The 24,573-nt window shown below is 30.7% G+C and overlaps 5 protein-coding genes, 1 long non-coding RNA gene and 1 other non-coding gene across 18 annotated transcripts in view; 4 read left to right on the forward strand and 3 right to left on the reverse strand.

The window, feature by feature from the left end:
* Positions 1–302: 302 nt before the first annotated feature.
* On the reverse strand, positions 303–375 carry TRNAM-CAU (transfer RNA methionine (anticodon CAU)). Its single transcript has one exon. It is a non-coding gene; the product is annotated as a tRNA-Met (tRNA).
* Positions 376–594: 219 nt separating this feature from the next.
* On the forward strand, positions 595–3,763 carry LOC114938231 (zinc finger CCCH-type with G patch domain-containing protein). Of its 3 annotated transcripts, XM_085481098.1 has the most exons (10): positions 595–790; positions 922–1,134; positions 1,444–1,524; positions 1,592–1,732; positions 1,849–1,991; positions 2,068–2,246; positions 2,333–2,617; positions 2,699–2,878; positions 2,996–3,157; positions 3,682–3,763. In XM_085481098.1, the coding sequence occupies exons 1-10, from the start codon at positions 740–742 to the stop codon at positions 3,753–3,755; spliced, it is 1,509 nt and encodes a 502-aa protein (XP_085337224.1). In that variant the 5' UTR covers positions 595–739; the 3' UTR covers positions 3,756–3,763. The 3 variants fall into 3 exon arrangements, with proteins under 3 accessions (XP_085337224.1, XP_085337223.1, XP_085337225.1); XM_085481097.1 differs by lacking the exon at positions 3,682–3,763 and having other exon boundaries at positions 2,996–3,375; XM_085481099.1 differs by lacking the exons at positions 595–790; positions 3,682–3,763 and having other exon boundaries at positions 1,008–1,134; positions 1,444–1,513; positions 2,996–3,375.
* An 8-nt stretch (positions 3,764–3,771) lies between these two features.
* Positions 3,772–6,105, forward strand: Tap42 (immunoglobulin binding protein Tap42). Of its 3 annotated transcripts, XM_029312080.2 has the most exons (6): positions 3,772–3,857; positions 4,033–4,208; positions 4,402–4,746; positions 4,895–5,292; positions 5,379–5,628; positions 5,768–6,105. In XM_029312080.2, the coding sequence occupies exons 2-5, from the start codon at positions 4,050–4,052 to the stop codon at positions 5,584–5,586; spliced, it is 1,110 nt and encodes a 369-aa protein (XP_029167913.2). In that variant the 5' UTR covers positions 3,772–3,857; positions 4,033–4,049; the 3' UTR covers positions 5,587–5,628; positions 5,768–6,105. The 3 variants fall into 3 exon arrangements, with proteins under 3 accessions (XP_029167913.2, XP_029167912.2, XP_029167914.2); XM_029312079.2 differs by having other exon boundaries at positions 5,379–6,105; XM_029312081.2 differs by lacking the exon at positions 3,772–3,857 and having other exon boundaries at positions 4,143–4,208; positions 4,406–4,746; positions 5,379–6,105.
* A 1,230-nt stretch (positions 6,106–7,335) lies between these two features.
* On the forward strand, positions 7,336–13,255 carry conu (Rho GTPase-activating protein conundrum). Of its 6 annotated transcripts, none has more exons than XM_029312114.2 (10): positions 7,336–7,837; positions 8,900–9,142; positions 9,319–9,560; positions 9,692–9,822; positions 9,904–10,097; positions 10,182–10,338; positions 10,428–10,768; positions 10,880–11,046; positions 11,127–11,304; positions 11,402–13,255. In XM_029312114.2, the coding sequence occupies exons 2-10, from the start codon at positions 9,001–9,003 to the stop codon at positions 11,776–11,778; spliced, it is 1,929 nt and encodes a 642-aa protein (XP_029167947.1). In that variant the 5' UTR covers positions 7,336–7,837; positions 8,900–9,000; the 3' UTR covers positions 11,779–13,255. The 6 variants fall into 6 exon arrangements, with proteins under 6 accessions (XP_029167947.1, XP_029167949.1, XP_085337221.1 ...); XM_029312116.2 differs by having other exon boundaries at positions 8,948–9,142; XM_085481095.1 differs by lacking the exon at positions 7,336–7,837 and adding an exon at positions 7,938–8,167 and having other exon boundaries at positions 8,948–9,142.
* A 2,557-nt stretch (positions 13,256–15,812) lies between these two features.
* Positions 15,813–20,833, reverse strand: Hr83 (nuclear hormone receptor 83). Its single transcript, XM_029312066.2, has 5 exons — positions 20,674–20,833; positions 20,223–20,318; positions 16,984–17,247; positions 16,454–16,762; positions 15,813–16,058 (listed from the first exon to the last, which is right to left on the reverse strand). The coding sequence occupies exons 1-5, from the start codon at positions 20,831–20,833 to the stop codon at positions 15,826–15,828; spliced, it is 1,062 nt and encodes a 353-aa protein (XP_029167899.2). The 3' UTR covers positions 15,813–15,825.
* Positions 20,834–21,047: 214 nt separating this feature from the next.
* Positions 21,048–24,573, forward strand: part of LOC146723750 (uncharacterized) — a 45,598-nt gene continuing 42,072 nt past the window's right edge. The window contains exon 1 of the long non-coding RNA XR_014924372.1: positions 21,048–21,252. This is a non-coding gene — a long non-coding RNA (uncharacterized LOC146723750). The remainder of the gene's footprint in view (positions 21,253–24,573) is intronic.
* The window catches only part of LOC114938204 (uncharacterized), a 55,405-nt gene continuing 52,506 nt past the window's right edge, over positions 21,675–24,573 (reverse strand). For all 3 annotated transcript variants that reach the window (XM_029312049.2, XM_029312046.2, XM_029312047.2), the window contains one exon: positions 21,675–24,181. In XM_029312049.2, coding sequence (XP_029167882.1) covers positions 23,862–24,181 — 320 coding nt within the window. In that variant the 3' untranslated portion in view covers positions 21,675–23,861. The remainder of the gene's footprint in view (positions 24,182–24,573) is intronic.

Here is a 24,573-nt window from a genome sequence, read left to right on the forward strand (position 1 = left end):
ATTTTACATTATAACATTTTTACACGTTGTAATAAAATCAGATCAGATTAAATTGAAATAAAAACTAAAAATTTAATTAAAATTAAATAAAATAAGTTAAATTTAATAAAATAAAATTGAAATTAAATAAAACACAATAATAAAAATAAGCGTCTAATATGCATAATTGTGCAAGAATTAATTCTTAGATTTCTTAAATATTTTGTTAGATTGTAAATATATAAACTTTTCAAAATTCCTGTGTTTTTTAAATTTATTAGCATTGATGTAATTAAAAAAATTTATTTCGGTTGCAAAAAAAATGCCCCGGGTGAGGATCGAACTCACGACCTTAAGATTATGAGACTTACGCGCTGCCTACTGCGCTACCGAGGCAGCTATCCCTCAGGGTATATTTTGTCTAAGATAACCTAGATGCAATTGATAAAAAATAGAAATATATTATCAACAATTTTATAATATTATAAAAATAATTCTTGTAATTGAATATATAAGATCTCATATAAAATAATATTATTTAGTACGCTACTATTGTCTAATAAATATTTTTGGATAAGTTTAGGAATATTTTTGTAATAGGGAAATATAGAGTGAAAAGGAAATAGATTGGCAAGATTGTCTAGAATTGATTGAAAGAGCTCTGCTTTATGCCAATTTTGCGAGTTGTCAATAATTGTAAAAAGTGTTTTTTATGATTTAATTAGACGTAATTATTTTTCACTCTCTTACTGACAGCAATATGACAGACGCAAAGAGTTTGAAAGAAGCTATAGAGCAGTATGAGACTCAGGTATTATTGATAGTTTATATGGAAAAAAATTATTTCGACATAAGTTAAATTTATTGTAATACTTTTTTTTTTCCTCATTTTTCATTTTTATTTATCATACTCTTTGTTTATTTACGTTTACACATTTGTAGCTGTCACAAGTAGATACAACACTGTCTGCAACACCAATAGGACCTGACAGAGACAACCTGCTCAGCTTAAAGTCTGACATCGAGGAACTTATCTCTTTGACAAAAGAGAGTTTGCAAAGTCTTGAAGAAAATAGTACAACAGACAGACATAGAGATGAAGATTCTGATGATGAGGCAGAAAATTTATTGGAAAAAGAATATGCCTTATTCAAGGTCTGTCTTAAAGTATCATTTCTAATTATTAACAAGATTGATATATTTTATTATTTCTTTCCTATGACAATACAATTGTAAATCAGCTAATAGAAAAAAATATTATCGAACATGATTTATTATATGAGAGTTTATTGCAGCATACTTTCATAATTTTCAAGTATTATTTTATATTTGGTATGTAAATATAAATTATAAAGCAAATATAGACAAAAAAAAAGAAAAGAGGGAGAGAATGAAATAAAGAGAGTGCTGTGATATATAATGAAAAATGTATTGCTTAAATTATAAATTGCTTAAATCCATTAGGCGGAACTGGAAAACTTTTCGGATGATGATGAAAATACAAAACTGGATAGTGCAACTAACACAGCTTCTGGTAGTATTGAAGTCAGTATACAACTATTCTCTATGTCATAACAATGACACAATTATACGGTGCAAGTTGATCTTGTAGGATGAATTGAAGGAGCTAGAGGGTATGAAGTGCAAGGCCCCTTATGGTGGTACTTGGGGTGGTACTGGTTATCATAATGCTATGGTATGTTCTGCTTATAGAAGCAATGATGAGGCAATTAAAGATATCCATGATATTAAGGTAAATTTGTTATTAATACTATAAATAATAATAATTTAGATTGTGTAACATGTTTTTTTCTTTTTTTTTTTTTTTTTTTTTTTTTTTAATTTTTAAACTTGATTATTATTAATTAGGTTCGAGTTTTTTTTCTCAATCCAACGCATAAAGAAATGATTCCATGCCCATATTTTCTTGATGGAAGTTGCAAGTTTTCTGATGAAAATTGCCATTACTCTCATGGTGAAATTGTGCCATTTTCAAGTCTAAAGGAATACAAGTACTTTCTTTTAATTTACAAAATTGATTATTACTCAATATTTAATTAGTACAAAATAACTTAATAATTCATATAGAGAACCTGATTTTAAAAATATTAAAATGGGAAGCAGGGTATTAACTAAACAGAAAAACAATATATGGCATAGATCTGTAATTTTAAAATTACCTGAAAAAGATGAGGACGAGTATAGAATAAAGTTTGAAGCAAGTGGCAAAATCATGGAATCTAGTTTACAAAATCTTTTACCTCTTGGTAAGAGTGTCATAAAGACTAATTATATAATGTAATCACACTTTCTAATATAATCTTCTAATAAAATATTTTTATTATGTTTACAGATGATACAGACTTAGAAATGTCAGATACATCTGATGATAGCGATCATGATGATGATGAGTCTGTCTGTAATTCATCATCATACTCAAATGAACAATTAATTCATAAATCTCTTTTATCATTACAATCGACTGAATCTTTAGGAAATTGGGAAAAGCATACACGTGGTATTGGCAGCAAAATAATGGCGCAAATGGGTTATGTAACTGGTACTGGTCTTGGAAAACGGAGTGACGGTAGACTAGAACCTGTTGAAGCTACAGTCTTGCCACCAGGAAAATCGTTAGGTTCGTTCAAGCAGTCAGTTTCTCATAACTGTCCAGTGCAATGTCTAATACAACATATTATTGATTTATTTAATTTTTCAGATCATTGTATGGAATTACGTGAATTTGCCGGTGGTGACAAAGATTTATTCTCTGCAGAACGTAAAATGCGCAAGCAGCAACACAAATTAGAGCAGCAAAGAGAAAGACAATATCAAAGAGAGAAACAAAAACAGGACAGAAATGTATTTAATTTTATCAATAAAACATTAGGTGATAAATGTAAGTTGAAAAATAAGAACTGATGCATTTAAAAAATATAGCATAACGTATATTCATTGAATATAATTATTATTTATTATATATAATTATTTTAAATATTATTAATATCTTTTACAGCCAAAGACGACAACGCAGCTAGTAGTTCACAAAATAAAGATAAACTTAAAGCAGAATCGAATAGAAACCTGAATGTAGCCAGTTTTCTAGTTGCAGAAACTATAAATCGTTTAGAGAAGGAGTCGTCAAAGCTCAAAGAATCTTTAGCAAGACATGCTAAAGGTAGCGTACTTTATAATAATATTGTGATGAAGTATGATGAGAAACAAAAAGAGCTTAGTAATTTAAAAGCTTCCGAGAAAAGTATTGTTGCTGAGCAAAATCAAAGGAAGAATAAAGCTAAATTAACTATATTTTGATATTTAGACGGTAGCATGAATGAAACACACGTCAGACATGTCTGTATATAAAATGAATCTAAATACAATGTTTTATTAATATTTTTCCATCGTGTTACCATCTCATTACTATTGACATGGCCAAGAATTTTAAAATTGTTTGAGATATTAAAGAGGTTTGATTGCACTTTCATGAAATTGTCAAAGTGTTATCTATAAATACTTAAATATGTATAAATTATATGTATAAAAAATGTGTATATTTATATATGCACACACATTTTTTATACATATAAATTAATATATATATATAGAATATGTGATATAATATATTTATTTATTTATAACATATATATAATATTTAGAGATATTTATATTTTCTTATACATTTTCTGTGATTTATATTAGGAAAATTATATGAAACTGAAATAGTCATTCAAATTTCGCGCCATTTTAAAAGATGCGAAAAAAGACAAAAGTAAACTGCTAATTTAAATTTCGAGAGCTGGGCTTAGGGCTTAGCTGGGAAACAGTGGAAAGTTTTGAGCTCTGATAAACCACACGAAAACATCTCGATATAAAAGGTAAAACAGAAAAATTAATTACAAAATAATAATTCGAAAGTAGAAGTTTTGATATTTGTGGTTTAGTTGACTAACGTTAACTTCGTTTTATTTATTTCTAACCTCAACGCTGCGAAAACTGCGGTGATTTAACGACGCAAAACACTGACGATATTATACATATCTACGTTAACAGATAACAGAACGATAATAATGTCAGAAGAAATCTTGTCGAAAGACTTAAGGGCTGGCTTGAGCCTTGAAAAAGATGAAAAAGATCCTACAACATTATCGCAATTATTTGACAACGCTTTCGAGCTCTTTAATAATATTAATAAAACTCAGGAACCGACAAATAGCACAAAAGTACAGGTATTTATGACGATTTTAAAACTTCTTACAATATCTTTTTTGTTCTAAACAATGCATATATATATAACATTACAATACATATATATTTATATGTAATTTATATTTTTAAATCAAGTCAAGCTCTATGTGAATTTTTTTATTACGATAAAAATTATAATAACATTTTGTTTCTTTCTTTTGCTGTTTGTCATAGTCAGATATAAGGCAGACAATGCATATGTTTGAGGAAGCAACAAAACTGGTATCCATAGTGGATATGTTCAGCGACAATGAAACTTTCGAGGAAGTTGCTACAGAAAATATCAAATATTTCTTACTACCAGCTCTACTGGGCAAGCTTACCACCAAAATATGTAACAGTGACGACAGGATGCATCTTGTTAAAGTAGGAGAAATTTATTTTGTGGATTTCCTGAAACGGCTGAAAGCATACAATCTGACAGATGTTGAAATACCAAAGATTAGTGATGAAAAGAAAGAAGCAGGAGATAATCAAAGTAAATTGCAGAGCGATTCTCCTAGCATGTTGGAAGACATGGTTGGTTTCTTATTGCACAACATTGTTACATTACAGATAATATGCAATTATAATCATTATCATTGATTATATTTTATTTTATTATATTTTTATAATTATAATTTAAATATTATATTAATTATAATCTAATAATACTGTTCATTTTCAGGTACTTCGTAGAAATGCAAAATTACAAAGATATAAGCAAGAGAAAGATTTGGAGTCTCGTTTGGATACTCTGAAGAAAAATTTAGACAATCCAAACGTAGATGATGAAATAAAAAGAGAATATTTCGTTACTCTTTTAAAATTGTATGCAGTTCAGATAGTAGAAGAGTTGAATTTCTTGGAAACTGAGAAAACAATTTTGAAAAACACAATGGAAATGGGTTCAACACGTTCTGCTTCCAAATCACAGATGGCTCAAAAACGAAAACCAGCTCCCAAATTACAACCTATTATCATTACGCGTGACGAGGTGCAGAAGAAAGTTTTTGGAGCAGGCTATCCAAGTTTACCAGTCTTAACAGTTGAAGAGTTTTACGAACAGAGAGTCAGAGATGGAGAGTAAGCAAATATTATATCTAATAAACGTTCTTTTTAATTACTTTACGAATTTGACAGAAAAAATAATTTATGCGATGCTTTTCTAGCTGGCCTGATCCATCGCAGCATAATGGAACAAATTCTCGATGTTTGCAAGACATGGCGAATAAAAGTACAAATGAAGACAACGAAGCCATCTTGAAGGAGGAGAGGGAAGAGAAAGACGATCCCGAACATCTCGAACAAACGCGCGCAATGGATGAATATAAAGACACGCATCGTCGCGGATGGGGTAATCGTGCTAACAGAAGTTAAATTCAGGATAGATTTAACATTGTTACAACGTTCTATATTATGGTATGTTTTTTTACGTTTTCGTGTTTTTATAGCCCTTTAATATCTATAATTTTGTATGAATCATATTTTTGATTTATACAAAATTACAAATCTATCTTAAGATCTTGTGGCTAATCTATCTGTTCTATTTTATGAGCAGGAGAAGGTGGATGCTAATTTTTAAAATGAATAGCGTAAACATATACATATGTACGTATACCTTGTTTATTAGTATAAACGTGAACAAATCTACATTTTTCTAATAAAATGAATGGGAATTTAATCATCTCCGCACGGTTAAAGTAATTTTCGACAATATAAAAATATATAGTTTTGCAAAACTACATATGTATTTGTATTCCACTTCGTGTATATATATATATATAATTAAGAAATTGTAGATTTTGTGTGAAACAGAAACAGGAATGTTCTTTATCAGTTCGATGTTCCAACATACTACTCATCGAAAGATGGGAATAAAAAGCGTTAAGTAATTTATTATGTGAATATAACATAAATCCAAAGGGAGAGGTTCTCCGTCCACAGCCACGTCCTAGATTCCTCAAGTGTTCGGAAAATTACGTCGCAGCGACTTGCTCGCCTCGAGAGGAATCTCGCATCTTGATTTCGACGTTAATGATTCATGAAGCTGCTGTAATATATGCGCGCGCGTGCAGCCAGGCCGCAGTTAAGCATCTGTGAATGGCCGTCCCGATATAAACACAGTATCTTACCGCACAAGGCTATTGCCTTTCTATGTATGCGTTACGTAAACACGCAAAGAAATCCTTCTCTGTGTTTTCATGCTTAGAATGTGTGCGTACGACAGTACCGTAAGCTTATATATATTACGAACGATATTGGTGCTGGATCAAGGAATGCTCGATAAAGATAAAATCAATAAACGTGAATGTAATTTTTTTCTATAATTATTAGCATTTTTTTTGTGTAATTATAGTTATGGATCGGTTTTTTCGCGTCAAAGAGACTGACTAATCGAGTTACATTCCTCACACATATTTTTCCTCATCCATATTCAGATTGATTATGTTTCATACTTTTTTATTTTATTCATTGCGAATTTTTTAAAATCATAATTGTTTATTCCATTTGATTCTCGGATTAAAAACAAAATGTAACGCAATGTAAGACGAAATAACGATAAACGTAATATATAAAATTGTCAAAATAAGTAAGAGAAATGATACATTTAATGATAGATATGTATATATTTATGTTTATCTAATAATTGAGAATTAGTATTTCAATATATATAAGTATATATATTGAATTTTATTAAATTCCAATATATGTATTTTAATATTAATTTTTATGATTAATTAATAAAATAATATATAAATTATATATAAATACACATATATATATAATTATTAATTCAAAAAAATTAATATTAAAATATTCTACATCTTCATTTATTCTATAAACGAGTACAATGTTATTTCGTCAGAAAAATATTTTCTTATCAATAATCTGTAAAACGTCAATTCATCGATTTATTATTAACTGGAAAAATCAAATTTCGGGCACCGAAAAATTCATCCACACCGCTGCTCTAGCGATGCGGAAGATGGCGTCAACCCTGAAGTTGCGCAGGTGTCACTCGGGAGCGAGTAAAAATGGCGTACGCACACACAGACGCAACGCATGCGCATAATTGTATGCGTGTGCGCGTGCGCCCAGCAGGTTGTCGGAGCAGCGCGCTCGTATAATCTTTTTTTTTTTTTTCTTATCGTTGCTATGTGTTCGTGCGCGCTCGGAGAGGAAACATGCAGCGGATTAGAGGCGCGTGAGCGTGTCTCGTGAACGAGTGCACGCACGTAAGATTCGCGTCATACATTCCCGCCCCCGCCCACCGACGTGATGCGTGGTCGCGCGCGGAATACATTATTAGGACTTCTCGGAAGCGGCTAGCCTCGAAAAATCGCACTCGAGTCTCGCGTCAACAGGCGCGATCGGCGGATCTCTCTCTTTCGGAACAGTTGTGGATTACAAAAGCGTCATCGTTAAGTCGTTCGCGCGACGAAACCGTTCATCATCATCATTATCATCATCATCTGTCCCAACTTCAGGTATCATCTTTCTCTCTCGCTCGCCGTTTAAATCTCGGAATTACGACGATGAGCCTGCACACGTGATTGAGGGTCCTCTGTCGAGGAATTCCGCACGAGTCCCATTCATGAAGAAAGGCGTCAGCAGTAACTTGACAGCAGTAAGTCGACGAATTGGGTTATGTTTCGTGACGATGATAAAAGATGCGCTCGTAAACAGCGTTGTTTTGCCGCGTTAGGTATATTTTATTACATATATATTATGTGTGTATGTGCGTGTGTCGCGAGAATGTAGTTGTGGGAGCTGCGTGTTTACATGCGTGTGCAAAGTATTCCTCTTGTTCGAAAGAGAGAGAGAGGAGAGAAGGGAGTGCGTTAACGAATAAATTATTGACGACTTCGCACTTATCGCATTTTTTACTCGTATATTCGATTATACGTTGAAGAGAAACTGTTCGCTGTTTACGAACGCGTTGGAAATTCACACCTGTGTGAGAAAGATATATATGTATATATGTGTGTGCGTATGTGCGACTTTATTCAAGTTTGCTTAGTTAGTTTCTCTGTTTTGTGGAATGTGATGAGAAACGACGTTCGACTTATTATTCGAGAAAAATTCCCTGTCGTGAATGATTATTTGTATTCTTTAACTTTCGAAAAGTGAATGTTCGATAGTGGTTCTCCGATGTAAATTTGTTATTTCATATTCCTGTTGTTTTCAAAACTTTCAATTTTCACGGTAAAAGTAACAGGAATATTATTCTTCTCTATCCTAAAAAGTGAAATTATGCGCATAATAAAGCTAAAATTATTCATTGAATCAACAGGAAATAAATAATGAAAATATAACAAATGAGAGATATTTATCTTAATATATGTTTCTTTGCTGACAGAATATTGTTTAAAATTTAAATTTATCAAAATTTATCAAAATTACAGCATCTATTTTATTAAAAAAAATTGATTAATAATAACTAATGCACACATACATATATATGACAAAAACACAATCACATATATATGTACAATTGTTTTGTCTTTTACATTTAGTATTACTCATAATAGAGATAATTTCATATTTGTAATATCTATCCTTTATTACCATTTATGTTGAGCTTAATGTTATCTCTCTGATTCATTCAAGATTAGGGCTAATAATAAGAAAGAAAAGAGTGAGATATAAATACAGTAAACCTTTGATATGATTAATACAATCTTTTTAGGTATCAAAGTGGTAATACATTGTCAGGAGTTGTTAAATGATTTTAAAGGTACTTCGGAGTTGAATATACATAAAAAATATCAGAGAAAGAGAAACGGAAACATGGATAGAGGACATGGTGCCACCTACACAGGAGGTGATAATCACTTACTCGAATACTGGGAGGAATATCAGAAAATGATAGAAGAGACAAAAATGCTGGATGATTATTTAGATGAAGAATGCGGTCCACGTAGTTATGATGGTTTGTATTATTAACAATATTTAAGTTATTCAACAATATTAAAAATTTCAATAGACAAACAGTTTTTATAACTCTTAATTTATTCAATTCAAAAAGTTTTTATAATTTAAAAAGAAATTGAATTCTATAATGTTACATTATAATATTTAGAATAAATATCTATATTTTCCTTATAGAAGGGGAAGAAGAAGCTGAATGGTTACGCGCAGCAGGTTTAGGACAGTTAACAGAAGCGTGGAAAGCAGGCAGAGAGGTACAGCCTGAAGAATTAGGAGCAGCCTTACGTCCTCTGTCACGAGTTCAGGCAGAAGCTGTGAAACGTCGTGTAAGATCGCTTAATCATACGGTTAAACAGCGTTTCAATCAACGTCAACGTGTTCGCAAACCTGATATTAGAGATGTCTTCAAAGATGTAGAGGTACATTGATAAATCGATAAAAAATAAATTGTTAAATACATCAAATTATATTTTTATTTTTTAAAATATGTATATTTTTTATTAATATCACGTATATAAATATTTTATCTGTCGAATATATTTATTTAAAGGTATCCAGTACAGGTACACGATCACGTAGCGCTACTCCTGATTCCTTGGATTCAATTCCAGGCGCTACACCAGAAAATGCGTCACCTCCTTCGCCTCCAACAGTCAACGTAATTGAAGATGCACACCAAAAGTATATTTATACAATGTTTGACATAATTAATTCTTTTTATATTTTGCTTGTGATACATTATTTATTTTTAATTGTTTACAGCGCTAGCGTCCCAAGTTTCGTATCCATATTCCACCGAACATCAAATGAGGGAAAAGCAACAGTTCGTAGAACACCAAGTGCTCCGCAAACAGTTCTCAACTCTGTACCAGGATCCACTCCGAATCCTGCACCTCTACAAGAGATTTTCCGAAGAACTGGCAACTGGTCGCGGGGAGATGTCGCAAATGATTCTGGTATTATTGCCTTTAATATTTGCATTTAATCATTTATAATAATCAGTAGTTTTATTCTGACATTCAAAATATTGTATTACACAGAAGGAATACAGCTGACCGGCTACCATAGATTGGGAACGATACATATCAGTAGACCAGTTCAGAGACATAATGATGATCTCAGCGATATAGGAAATGCAGCGCACATAGATACCAAGTCGGTTAGAAAATTGGCCGTACCAAAGGAATCGACTCTTCGGTAATTTTAAAATAATTAAAAATAATTGCTTACCTAATTATTCTCCAAATTAATCTCTTCGAATTGTGATCAATAATATATTATTTTAGACGAAGTGCGGGTAGTCATGCAACAGTAACCCGAAGTCACAGCAGTTTATATGGCTTGACTAGACCGGCGAATGAGAATCTCATCGCTCGTCCATTAAGTCGCACATCATCGCACGGTCATCTTAGTTTCGAGGAAATGTGCAGAACCAACGAAGCCAAATCTCAATGGTCTTCCGATAATCTTGTAGCTGATGACGATTATGCTCGGCAGGATGTTGAATTATTATCGCAACGAGATCTTACAAGATTGCAACCTCTTTTGTGGCTTGAGCTCACGGCAATTTTCGATAAATATAATATCCCGCTTACGAGACGAAAACCTAACAAACGGCGGAGAAAAAGTGAGTAATATTTCGAACGATTATTGTCTTTTTTATCATAATTGTTTTGTATTACATATATATATATATATATATATATATATATATATATATAATTGTAAAAATTTGTAGCTGGAAATTTGTTTGGCGTTTCCTTATCAACGCTGCTGCTTAGGGACAGTCAATTAACAAGCGAAGAGAATAACATACCATTAGTATTTCAAAAGATTCTTAGTGAACTGACAAAACGTGGAGTGAAAGAAGAAGGTATTCTTCGTGTCGGAGGCCACAAACAGAAAGTAAGAAGAGAAAATTAATAATAATAATAATAAAAGTATATAATAATATAATTATTTACACATAATTATTAATTATTCAGGTAGAGATTATTTGTACGGAGCTGGAAACAGACTTTTATTGTAAGCCAAAAGAGATGGACAAATTGTTTAAGTGTACTCCATGTCACGATTTATCAGCCGTTTTGAAAAGATTGTTACGCGACTTGCCGCAACCTCTTCTCACTGTCGAGCTGATTGACGCTTTCTATCAAAGTCATGGTTAGTGCAAATTATTTATATGATATCTTGTGTACTCACTATAGAAAGATTTAAAAAAATAATTTCTTACATCTCTTTTTTACAATTTTATATACAGGTGTGAAGAATCCCAATGACTTAGTGTACTCTCTTAATCTTCTGGTGCTATTGCTACCTGTTGAACATCGGTGTACTTTGGAGGCATTGTTGAATTTTTTGAAACTGGTCATCGAAAATCAGGCATCGAACAAAATGTCAATACACAACGTGGCAATGATAGTTGCACCATCGCTATTTCCACCTCGCTACGTTCATCCTCGGGACCGTACCGATCTGACCGCTCAAGTAAACATGGCTGCCATATGTTGTCAGGTAACAGAAGCTCTACTTAATAATGTTGACAAATTGTGGTATGTACCGACGGAACTTTTAAATCAATTACGGAGACAATCTGAGGTGGAGAGATATCGTAAGTACAAAAAGAAATACTACTGATTGGGATCAGATAACTTAAAATTATTATTGTGTAATTTCAAATTTTGTTGTACTTTTACAATAAGTAAGTTGTATAATATATTAACAATTTGAATTTATAAGAATTACTAAGTGATTCTTCAAGGCATTGATATAGCGCATTGCATACTTAATATTCTAATGATGGTGCCTGTCTGCATATTACGAGATCTGCAGCATTTTGTCTTTACTATATTAATTATAAGATATTTAGGTTAATTAATGTTACTTTTTAGTGATTTTTTTTATAAAAATCTGCTCTTGTTAGTCAAGTATATGATATCATATTTCATCTTTGAGGATAACAATTACTTACTATCATATATTACGAACGTTTATTAGAATTTGTACACGTGTATGTGCAAATCTATATGTTTCAAGGTGCAATAATTTAATAAGAGATTTTTTCATTCTTTTGTTTGATAAAAATTACATATAATTTATATGTGAAAATTTTCTATACAATGCTGAGAAATTTTATTTTTGGCAAGATTTTATATTACGACAAATTATTTAATGATTACTATATAAAATATAAACTCGAATATGTCTATATTTTTGAGTGCTACATATGATATATCTACATTTTTCTACTAATAATATTTATTTATATAATTGATGATACAAGGTAAGATATACAATAGTTATTCAGTTATATTATGTATATTTTTGTGTATTATAATACAGGAAATTGCAATGTCTCAGATTCTATATTACAGTTTATATAAAGTTTTTTAATTTATTATATTGTTAATTATAATCTATGGAACCTCATTAGAATGATTATAATTTTGTCGATTGTTTGTTTTTCATTCAAACGATATCTCTTTAATTCTATGAAGTTTAAAGTCTATACGAAAGTATAACAGAAACTATCAGGTAATGTCTTAATTTATTATTATTAAATTTATTTATATTTTCATAAAAGATATAGAATGGTATTTATTATTCTAATTTTGTACCACTGTGTCTTACTCAATGATGTCAATAATGTATGTGCCTATAAATCTTATTACCCAATTGGGAAAGACGGAAATCCATTATATTATAAGGCGACGTTTATGTAAGATTTCTAATGATGTGTCTAATATTGTGACATATCATTTTCACAAGAATAATTACATTTACCATTTCGATATGCCATATTATCATAAGACTCTGTATATACCATTTCGTAAATTGTTATATATTTGCGTTAATAAAGTGCCAAAGAAAACAAAAGCTGGGTGAATGTTTTCCAATATGTGTTACACAATCTGTAAGTCTGATTGTGAGTGCGTGGAATACAGACGAAACAGTATAGTGCAGATATATATTTGTATATTATTAGGGGATGCATCTTTGAAGAATTGTTGCTCATGTCTTAAGAGTTTTCAAGAGCTTCATCCCTTGCAGTGGTGGTATCGAGTGTATTGGTATCGAATCTGCAAAATAAAAATGTTAAAATGTTATGAAATTATTTCAGAGTTATATAATTTAGGATGGAGTGAGCGCAAAAGAGAATCTACATTTATTATTATTATCCTTCGACGACGACTGTCCTTTCAACTTTAAACCTTGATTCTTTGAATCTTCATTTTCAGATGATACCTGCATATAATTAAGAGAATTAGCAGTTATAAAGTATGTCAATATAATTATTTAAAAAATGCATATGACATTCTTTCTCATTTGTCTATATATTGATACCTATTGTTTTTGTAAATTTGTATTATTTTGATCAAATTCTGTTGAAGAAATATTCTGTTGTATTGCAGTGCTATTATTTGTATTCTTTTCAGAAATCACATTGATAAGATCAGTGTTTTCTTTGGAATTAAAATCGCAAGATAGCAACACTAGAAAACAACAAATTATTCTGAAACTTAATATGCCATTAATGTTATAAATTGTAAATTTTCTTACATTTTAGTGCTTTCTTATAGTCTGGAAAGGATAAATATAATTATTTCTATTCGAATAGAAATTGTCGATTAAAATTTCATGTATAACAGTGTTGTGATTAATTGTAAAATGTGTAACATGTTTAATTAATTTAAAAGCGAATAGTCTTCTAAGTTCTCAGTATTCTTCATACTATCAAGAATTTCTAAGTAGCGGGATATGTGCTTCACATCTATAATAATGTCGAGGTAAATATAAAAAAATAAGTAAAATATATTATATTAGATAAATTAATCTAGGAAGATATATCATTTTTCTTTACATCGTTTTTCTCACCATTTGATTTATTCATATATTATGTGCATATTACGATATTTTATGTATTATACATATATGTATATCACGATTCTTCATGCATCGACAATTGCTTATGCAAAATATTAAAATCTGTTTAGTGACAGTCGCTAAATATCAGTTTGATTGAACGGCAATTAAACTGGTGGATTCGCACATTTTATTCCCAATTTGCGAGATTATAATTTATTCTAAAATATGATTTTAATTAAATTTAACATTAGAATATAAATAATAATTATATAAAATATATAAATATTAATATAATATAATAAGTATATTAATATTTACATATATTAATTAAATCTTTTTATCTGGCCGTACCTTCATGGTATTGGCGAGAATTTCAATGACATCGGAATTGCTCAGGATCGCTAATTTGGCGCCTAATAAACGGCAATAAACGGTCTCTTCCCAGGTAAATTTTACATGACAGAAAGTATATACATGATATATTTTTTTGACAGGAAATAATTTTGCACTAAATATAAAATTGCATCCTAGTAAAATCAGCTGATTTTAATGACATTCAATTTTTTATATAGAATTAATGAGATTCTTTTCACATATTTCCGTTTGGATAATAGAATGTTTTGTATGTAACAGAATATCACACTTATGTGAGTCCGTTATCGATTCGATAACTCTTGTGGCTTTCTCCATAGTGTCTAAAATGGCAAGATTTACATTGTAATAGCTACAGAACACTTGTGCTTCGTCCCAAGTCACTTGTTGAGAAAAGAAAAGATATTGCGTTTTGTTTAAATCGTAATATTCTACCATCGGTTGAAGCTCGCCTTTACTTTCGAAATAATTGTTTGTTTAAAAAGACAATTTACAAGCAGTTAACTGGATTATATTATATAGACAAATAAGAATGTTGAAAAATCAATTTTTTTATGTCTTTATTGCAATAGTATATGTTTATCGAATATTGTCAACCGGAATCTGTAAATATATAACATATCTTGTGAAATATTATTTGAGAAAGGAGAAAGATCAAAAACTTTAATTTCTTACTTGTTTCTTGTACCTGATATTGTTGGTATTGCATTTTCATTGGATGTGACTAGAATTCACCGTACATTTATTTTACATTTTACATCCTATATTAAAAATAATTGAATCGCAGGAAGTTAATTTATACATGTTTTAATGTTAAATTGAATGTCTGAATATTTTTTGTATACCTTGACATAAAATTTTGTAGCAATATTTTCTCACATTTATCGCTATCGTTACAGCAGCGGTGATGAAAAAAGTGAACATTTTTGAAGTTCTCAAATTATTACGTTACGTATTTTTATTATCTACTCGAGAAACAAATTATCCATCACCTGACTGCGATAGTCGAATTTTGATCCAGGCAGAAACTTTAATTTCTTCTTTTTAATCTGTACAACGCGTGCATTTCTAACTTTACTTTCGCCTTTGCATTCCAAAGACGGTTGTGTAAAACTTTTACGTTAGAGAATGCGTGTACTTAGCATTTGTTTACAAAGCAACAATGATTCATAGCGATTTAAAATCGTTCCGAAGAAATTAAGTATCGCGTTGGAATCCAATCATTGTTACGCAATTAAGAAAAAGTATTTTTTTGCTATAATATTTTTATATATGTATTTGATATATTTTACTGGTTGTAATACACATTTATTAATTGGATATGCATTCTTAAAATTATATCGTATAAATTAATATCCATTTTTTGCATTTCTGTTTCTCTAATGAAGTATATAATTGCTGATTACATATTTTATAGATATTTTATTGTTGCAGATTGCAGAGAATTTATCGCACAGACGCGATGACCCTTTCGAGATCTGCATCGCCGATAATCGGCGCAAATAATTCTCCAGCCAATTCTCGAGGACAGCATCCGGTAAGAACAGGTAGGACGAATAGAATCCTGGCCAATTTGTTGTCTCGATCGTCGCGATGTCGAAGATGTCGTATTAAGGCCTCTACGGCGTTATCTCTCGCTTGTGACATTACGTGGAAACCATTGGTAGTATTGGCAATCTCTGCAATTTTAACACGACATATATTTTAAAACCTGAAATTTTGTTGCTATTTTTAATCTCAATTTTCTCACCCTTCTAAATTCCAGAGTATTTTAATATAGAATACTTTTTCGATGTATACGTATATTGTATAAAATATCATTGATGTATACAATAAGAAGAGTCTACTTTTTTGTATATCAAATAGATAATAAAATAGCTTTCTACTTATAAAGTTCAAAACAGCTTTTAGGAAAACTGTAGATTAAATTAATTTCAAAAGAGAGTGATCTGGTAGTGAAGTATCAAGTTAGATATCAGATTGAAAATTGAGATGGAAAATATATAGCAGAAAAATTTCAATTCGGAACAGTATGTACAATACATAATACTGCTTTTTTTGGTTCTTTATTTACCGGGACGACACAGCGCGAATGTGTCCAGGATGCACAACTCGACGTTGTCGAGCTGCAGTTTTGCGATCGCGGTTCGCGCCGCGGTCAGATAAGCTGTTGCACCGTCGTTGTTCGTTATGTTTTGTCCTCGTATATTCATTAAATCAACCGGCCATGTGGCCGCACGTAAAACGAAAAGAGCGGACCATCCACGACGGAGAATCTTATTTTGCTCCTCCACGTTTAGCATCGAGAAGTCTCGGTGACGACGTGCACTTCTCACGGCCGCCAGGAATATTTGCGCGGATATCTCGTACTGTATAGCCGTACCTGATAAATTTCATTTGAATTATTGTCGAAAAAATCATGCATCATCAAAAATTAAAATTTTTGTTCGAATCTATCAAATTCGAGTCAAATTTGATGAGAGAAAAAAAACTTGATTTATCTTTTATATTTCATTAATAATTTTTTCAACGAACGGTTGAAAGATTCCATAGAGTTTCCTCTGTGACAAATTAAATAATTTATATATTTAATGAAAAAATTACCAGGCGATATAATTCTTGTCGGCTGTATATGACGCGACATGACAGGTAAAAATGTATTCTCCCCAGTTTCGGACTCGTGTAATGTCTTCATCATCAAAGTGTTGTTCGGTGTGAGATTTTTAAAGGGCAAATATATCTCGGAATTAGTAAAACGCGTACAAAGAGCCGTTGATGAATCGACTGCAGGCTTCCAGGTGAGACTAGAATTATGCGGATTTGACAGCGTGTTATTTCGAACACGTGGTCCTCGCTCTTCCTGCACAGCTGTGGAAAAATATATGCTTTAAAGTTTAACATTATCTTTTGTAAAGTATTTTTGGTCATAATTTTTATAATTGCTTTCGAAATTACTCTTATAAAGACAATTTTTACAGATGAATAGATATAAATATATCAGTGTTTTATGAAAGCACTGAAATTTATTTTTACCAGTTGAATAATTATATTTACAATTGACTTTTATTTTTATTAAATTATTGCTCGTATTACATTCATGCAGTTACATTATCGAAAAAAATATAGCATGTTATTTTCACTTATGTATGTATAATTGAATAAGTAGAGAAAAGAATATTTATTTTTTTATATATAACAAATTCGAGATTTAAATATGATTAGATTATTCCTTAATTATCCTTTCTTTGAAAAAGGCATGTTAATTGAGCGAATTTAATTTTAATCGAAATATTGAGACTTTTTTCTTTCTGTGATGCTGGTTGGTTATCTCGAAGTTTGCTTCACGGCTTGAATCTTGAATCACAACCAAGTCGTTTGACAAGGTTTGCAGTTTGTAATTAAACTTAATATTATTTTAATTTGCTGAGTTCCTATTATGTACATAATTTTATGTTTATGTCATCGAATTTCTATTATATGTATATAATTTTAATTCACCGAATTACTATTATGTGCATAATTTTAATTTGAATTTCTATTATGCACATAATTTTAATTTGCCGTATTTCTTTTATGTAAATAATTTTAATTCGCTGAATTTCTATTACGTACATAATTTTATTGTATACATATTTTATTTTTATTGTGTACATAATTTAAATTCGCTGACTTTCTATTATGCATATAATTTTAATTTTTAATTTTTCATTGTATATACATAATTTTAGTTCTTGAATTTCTATTATGCACATTATTTTAATTTGCCGTATTTCTATTATATAAATAATATTGAAATTGTACATAATAGAAATTCGGTCAATTAATATTATTTATTAATATTAAAATTTAATCTATATTTACAGAATAAATTATATATCAAATTCGAGAGAAATTGAAAAAAGGCAAATTAAAAAAGTTTTGAATTTGATCCTATTTCAATTTTCTGCAATCGCGATTGTCTTGCAATCGCAGACTAAACCTTCAGTATAAAATATCTTATTTGAATACAATATTGTATAATAACACTTTTGAATAAATATTAAGCTGAATATATACTATATAAATTATTTAATTTATATAATATATAATTATTTAAATGCTTAAATGCAGAGCACAAAACTTTTTTTAATTTTTTGAAAGGGAATTACTGCAATAATTTCTCTTTTTCTCAATTACCTAATATTAAAAACTAATATTAGGAAAAATAAAACTAATATTAGGAAAAATAAAATTAATATTATGAAAAATGAAACTAATATTAGGAAAAATAATAATATTTGAAATATAAAAAGGAATACTAATATTAGGAAAAATGTATTTTTGGCAAATTCTAAAGTATTAGAAGTTAATATAAAATCGAGAAATGATTTGCGTAGCGCGCGCTTTTGTTCTAGTCTTTTATAAAATAACAAAGATTCGTGAAACACGCATTTATTTATTTTTTTGTTTCGTGACTGTCTTAACTTGTACGCCTTATAATCAATACGAAAGCACACGTAATAATGATGTAGTCGAACAATTTCAGCAGTGAGTTGTTTTAATTCTTCGATACAGCGTATAGGCTTTGTGTACTTAAGAGCTGACCACCGGAGTTGACACTCGATGTCGTTTCACGTGACACGTTATCGCAATGGCTATCCACTATATTATTTATAAGACTATCCAGAAAGTTGACTGAGAAAAATAACTATCGCGCAGAGCTTGTATTTGATTTACTTATAAACTGATTTAGTTCTTTTCCTCAAAACTATTAAATATTTTCTTTAAAAGAAACATTATTTCGAATGCACAAAATACACACAAAATAATTCACAGAATGTATACACGAAAGAAGCATTAGATTGACATCGATTGTCTTGGTTGCAAGCCCGCTGTCAATTAACTTTTTCCGGTTAAGGGTGAAGGCACGTGTCTAGCATGCGCCTATGTTTGCATCTCGTTGAGTTCATTAGCACCTGCTCGACCTTACTGTGCTTACTTGTCTCCGGTGATTTTATGTTCAATCTGAGATTTTGTATGTACACAGGATATCTCATATCGATTTAATCTTATTTGACACAAAAAAAACGATATAAAGATCGGTCAAAAAGAAATGCGTATAAGTGACAATTATAAAATGATAAAATTATAAATATACACTGAAAAAAATATTTATGTAAAATTACATGATTAAGCTAGGTTTTTTCCGACCCAGCATAATCATGCAATATTGATATTTACATGGAAGATTACATTATATATGTAATTTCATACGAAATATATTCTTAAATATTTTCAAGATTAAAAATATTACACTGAACATGTAATTACACATAAGAAATGTTAGGAATGTATAAATGCTATAAAATAATGTTATAAATAAAATAGATAAATACTTATAAAATAAAATTTTAATAAAGTAAAAGTAGTAAATTTAAAATTACATATGATTTTTGCATAATAATAATAATTTTACCTATATTTTACATGTTTTTTTACATTAATATGTATTTTTATTTTAAAACAAATGGAAAAAAAATTACAGTGATAAGCAAGTAACTTTTCCAGTTCTGATCTAGTAATTTCTATGTAAAAGTACATGGATTTTTTCAGTGTAATTTTGTTATTTTATAATATTTTATAAGTAATAATTATATGTAGAAAAAATATTTTGATTAAATGTTTTGTTTTGCAGAATAAATGATATGTATACCTATTGATCTTTAAATGGTTAATACAAAATATATATATATATAATGTAATGTGTATAATGATTATTATTGTGGCATGTTAATTTTAAAACGGAAAAACTTGATTTTGTAGCTATGTATACCAGAGTATATTTAATTATTTTTTTTTCTTACCTGCTGTATTCATGCCAACGGAGAAACATTTTTTTAGACGGCAATGCGGACACCAATTTCGTCTGGCTTTGTCGACGGTGCAAGAGCCATCGCTATCTAAATAATTAGAGATTTAATTATGACATGATTATGATATCTGTATATACAGGATACAATCTTCAAATATACAGGATATAACAAAATTGTGGAGCCAAAAATTCATTACATGGTTTATTTTTACAAAAATTATATAAGCACCTGTCCTGGCAGGACGAAAGAGCCGATTAAAAAACATTTTTGCATATGAACTTTCTTGAATTTTTTATTTTATTTTAATGAGAATACACTTTTGAAGTAATGGCTCACATTTTTGTTACATCCTATGTTCTTTTAATACTATAGGATGAGAGTACTGGGACATCCTGCATTATTTTAAATTATTTTAAATTGTTTTTGTTAAAAATATACAGACTTGTACAGGTGAACAAAGCGCCGCGACGCACGGATCTCTTGAAGAAACACGAGCAACCATCGCAGCAATAAACACCGTAATGTTTACCATATGATCGATCACCGCACACTTTACAGGACACCGGCGTGGGCAGAGTTCTTCCTGTCACGAGAAATGTCATTGTTCGTCAGATAAAAAAATTTTAAAAGTACCAAGACTTTATCTTGCATATTGCGCACAGAATGTTTTACGATTTTTCCTTTTATTGTATATAAAAACTTCGTAAAAAATCAACTACCTATGCTTTCGAAATACAAAATATTATCTGCGATTGAAACATGAAAAAGATATTAAAAAAAGATTTACCCATTTTTTATATTTTACTGCTACAGGTTCGAAGACGTCGGAATCGCAAAAATCTGGCCTGATTTCGACAGAAGGTGACGAGTAGTAAAATCACGTACTAAGCTGATCTAAGCGATCGTGGCCGATCAGATTCGCGAGCGAAGACAAACTCTTGTGAGACCGACGTGTAGAAGACACATCCCTTGTCCGAGGGAGGTTTAACTCGCCGCGATGGTGGTGGAAGCAGAACCGAGGGTGAGTTGAATTTGTCCGATGTGTCACTTCGAACGTCAGAACGCGGAAAGATAATATTTGCGGTAGACTGGTCGAGCGTAACCGATTATTGTTCGATCGTGAAATTATTATTCCAAGATAGACGCGAGGAGAGAGAGACGACTTTGTTCAGTTCATCGACGTCACATACGATGGAAAAGAAAAGATTCGCTTTTAATTATCGGAATTTAATTGAAAAAAAAACGTCGCGACAGTCTGAATCTCTACGTAACAGAGATTACACGTAATCTTTTTATTGAGAAATAAATTTTTTTTTCTCAATTTATAATATTTTCGCGTTTGATCCTGAGGATGTATAAAAATATGTAAAATAAAAAATTGATAATCCAATCTTCCATTTCTCTGGCATTATCATGATTTGAATTTTAATCAACAAGGAGGTATAATTTTATATTTTCTTTTATTTATCAGCAATACAATTAAAAAGGTATGTCAGAAACGCATCGGATTTTACAAATAATATTACGTGCGTTATTGTACAAAGTAGTTTAAAGTTATTCTTCTAACTTTTGGATACGTACAAATAATTGAGTGTCCTCGTTTGTCCTTCGAAGAAATATCACCATCAATTGCATATTATATAATTATAGTACTCTGTCATATTGCTTCAATAATTTATTTGTCCATATAAAGTGCAGGAAATGGACGAGATTTGCGGAAAAATTATAACTAAAGAAATAATTATTACACAACAATGTGTGATTAATTTATGACTTTTCATTAACTCTTCGTGAGTTTATTCCGAATGGATTTTCTCTTGCTCTAGTTTGAAAAAAACGCAGCTTCTCTCGTCTTAAGTAGAATAAAATTATTTATTGCGCATTGCAAAAGTAAGTTATAGAGGAACTATACACAAAGATTCGCGTTTTCTTGATTAACTAAACGTATGCTTGAGGAAATCGTTGGCAGCCCTTCGGGCTACGAGTCAATAAATTATAAGAATGGCTCATCAGGCTTCTTCCTTTTTATTCTTCAAAGTGAATCGTTATTTGTAATTGTGCAAGGATTATCATTATGAGTCCCATAACATTATTGTGCCTCGAAAAATTGATTTTGCCTATGTTTCGCTTATTTCTTATGACTTTATAAATTCAATGTTTATCATGCGATAGTTGAGATAAATAATAATTTTTTGAATATTGAAAAAAAAAATAATTTAAATATATGTTGGTCAAAAATGGAAAGATGCTACGTAAGAGCACAACTTATTCTGATTTAGATTTACTTTAGTATCAAATATAAAATGGTGAAGAATTGCCGAGACCAAAAAAGATCTATTTCTAACATTGCGATAGAGTTTACCATGGAAATTATTTACAATTAAGTATTCTCTTGGATAGAGTGCGTGCAGCGCGCATTTGTCGTGTAATGAAAAAAAGACTGTGCTGGATAATCGGCGTAAGTAAGTTGAAAATACTATTTCGACATTTAAACAATGAAGCGGCATCTTCATCTGTAATCGTCAATATAAATCGAGATATACTGAGTAGAAAACTGAACTATATATGTATGAAAAACACACGATGTCTCATTCTTTAAATGCAGAAATTTCATATCCTCTATTCACATTGCACATGAGCATTTACCGATAATCCGCCGTTTTTTATCAAGTATGTATTTGCGCTTTTTCTTCAAATCAGGAAGCACTCTCCCGCACTAATTATATTATTTTTATTATTACTCAGCTATTTACACATGTGTCAGATATTGCGAACGAACGCTAGAAGCGCGTAGTTAAATATGGAAATCTGCTGCGTCTTGTATTAGCGGGTTTTTATGGTTAAATTAGCGTAGAGTGAAGTTTAAAATGTATTGTCCTCGCATAATTTTTTTATAATCCCTGTCATTGACTAGAGATCCAATTCTCCTTCTGATTAAGACATCACACGTCTGTTAATGACACGCTTAAAATCGAAATCTTTGAGGCGCATCGATGATATTTCAGCTCTCCTCGAATTGTTCCATCGGACATCAAAGCATCCGCGTAGATTTCTGTATAATAATGTAATGACTCTCTCGAAAAGTTATATATATACAATGTGTCTCATTTTTTAAAAGTGACAGTCAATCTCAAAATGACAGGGTTTCTAGAAAATAAACACAATAAGAAAAATCAATTGTAAAGAAAACATATACAGTTGTTTAAAAAAAATATGTAGCTATGCTAATCGCAAATTACACATACTTTTTCTACAACATATATATTTTTACACTTATATATGTATACTTTTTCGAGAAATATCCTTCTGCGTTCATAATGTTTAAAATTCTATCACTGATTTTTCTAATTTCAAAACAACTTGCACGTCCGTCACTGACTGACTAGTCCTGCGTAAAAGAATCCTTCCAGTTAACTTTGTCATTCTCTCTTCCAATAGATTAGTTCAAGTCAGATCAATCTTCAATTCTTAGATTCACTGTCACAAACTTCGTGATTCGTGACGTAAGTTTCTCAGTGAATACTTGGCTAGTTCGTGTTGCGGAAAAGTCTTCTTCTTTTCAGTCGCTCAATACGTTCGAAATTGATTTGCCGAGGCGATTCTAGCGAACGGACTTCGATCGTTAAACAATTACGAGGACGCGAGTAATTTCGCCGCATTGGTGACGTGATGCTGATGATGATAGGGCGTCTCCTGGGTGGCGTAGTAGCTCTGCTGCTGATGCTCGCTCGTGGCGGCGAGTTGATGCGGATGCTGATAGTAAGATGAATACGGCTGGCCGACGACGCCGTCGCAGCTTCGCGGTTCCGTTTTCACAGCAGGTACACTTCCGGTGGCGAGAAGAGAGGTATGACCAAGGTAAACGGGTCTGTCGGTCGATGTCGACGAGCCCGACGACTTTGACGCCTCGATCTGATGTTGTTGCTGCTGTTGCTGATTGCTCTTTAAGTCTGTAGAGAAATGGTCGCAACGTTGCGTAAATAAATTGTGATAAATGTTAAGGCGAATCAAATTGATAACGACCATATTATTTATAACATCCAATAAATATAACAATAATTAATTTAATTAATACTTTTAGTTATGTAATTCACTTTATTTTCAGAAACTTGCCTGCTAATATTAAAATTATTATCCATCAATAAAATTAATACAATTAACTATTAACAAATGTAAGAATTAATTTTATTAATTATTCTTATATTTATTAATAATTAATTTTATTGGCGTGCAATAATTTTAATTTAATATTAGTAGGCAAGTTTCTGAAAATGAGTTATGTGAATTATATATAATAAAAACTATTCTTATTTAAAAAATATATAAAATACATATATATTAA

This window comes from Nylanderia fulva, unplaced genomic scaffold (genome assembly GCF_048542155.1).
Source record: "Nylanderia fulva isolate GAGA-0341 unplaced genomic scaffold, ASM4854215v1 Scaffold17, whole genome shotgun sequence".
Classification (NCBI taxonomy): Eukaryota; Metazoa; Arthropoda; class Insecta; order Hymenoptera; family Formicidae; genus Nylanderia; species Nylanderia fulva.

What these genes read in the sequence shown, in the direction of transcription:
- LOC114938231 (XM_085481097.1), top strand. Translation starts at nt 740, where the DNA reads ATGACAGACGCAAAGAGTTTGAAAGAAGCTATAGAGCAGTATGAGACT. An exon ending in CAGCTTCTGGTAGTATTGAA is followed by an intron (nt 1,525 to 1,591) that starts GTCAGTATACAA and finishes TTGATCTTGTAG; the next exon opens with GATGAATTGAAGGAGCTAGA. An exon ending in TAAAACATTAGGTGATAAAT is followed by an intron (nt 2,879 to 2,995) that starts GTAAGTTGAAAA and finishes TATCTTTTACAG; the next exon opens with CCAAAGACGACAACGCAGCT.
- Tap42 (XM_029312079.2), top strand. Translation starts at nt 4,050, where the DNA reads ATGTCAGAAGAAATCTTGTCGAAAGACTTAAGGGCTGGCTTGAGCCTT. An exon ending in CAAATAGCACAAAAGTACAG is followed by an intron (nt 4,209 to 4,401) that starts GTATTTATGACG and finishes TGTTTGTCATAG; the next exon opens with TCAGATATAAGGCAGACAAT. An exon ending in CTAGCATGTTGGAAGACATG is followed by an intron (nt 4,747 to 4,894) that starts GTTGGTTTCTTA and finishes GTTCATTTTCAG; the next exon opens with GTACTTCGTAGAAATGCAAA.
- conu (XM_029312112.2), top strand. Translation starts at nt 8,878, where the DNA reads ATGATTAATACAATCTTTTTAGGTATCAAAGTGGTAATACATTGTCAG. An exon ending in ATTGAAGATGCACACCAAAA is followed by an intron (nt 9,823 to 9,903) that starts GTATATTTATAC and finishes AATTGTTTACAG; the next exon opens with CGCTAGCGTCCCAAGTTTCG. An exon ending in CCAAAGGAATCGACTCTTCG is followed by an intron (nt 10,339 to 10,427) that starts GTAATTTTAAAA and finishes ATATTATTTTAG; the next exon opens with ACGAAGTGCGGGTAGTCATG.
- Hr83 (XM_029312066.2), bottom strand. Translation starts at nt 20,833, where the DNA reads ATGACATTTCTCGTGACAGGAAGAACTCTGCCCACGCCGGTGTCCTGT. An exon ending in CGTTGGCATGAATACAGCAG is followed by an intron (nt 17,248 to 20,222) that starts GTAAGAAAAAAA and finishes ATTTTTCCACAG; the next exon opens with CTGTGCAGGAAGAGCGAGGA. An exon ending in ATTCGCGCTGTGTCGTCCCG is followed by an intron (nt 16,059 to 16,453) that starts GTAAATAAAGAA and finishes TTAAAATTGCAG; the next exon opens with AGATTGCCAATACTACCAAT.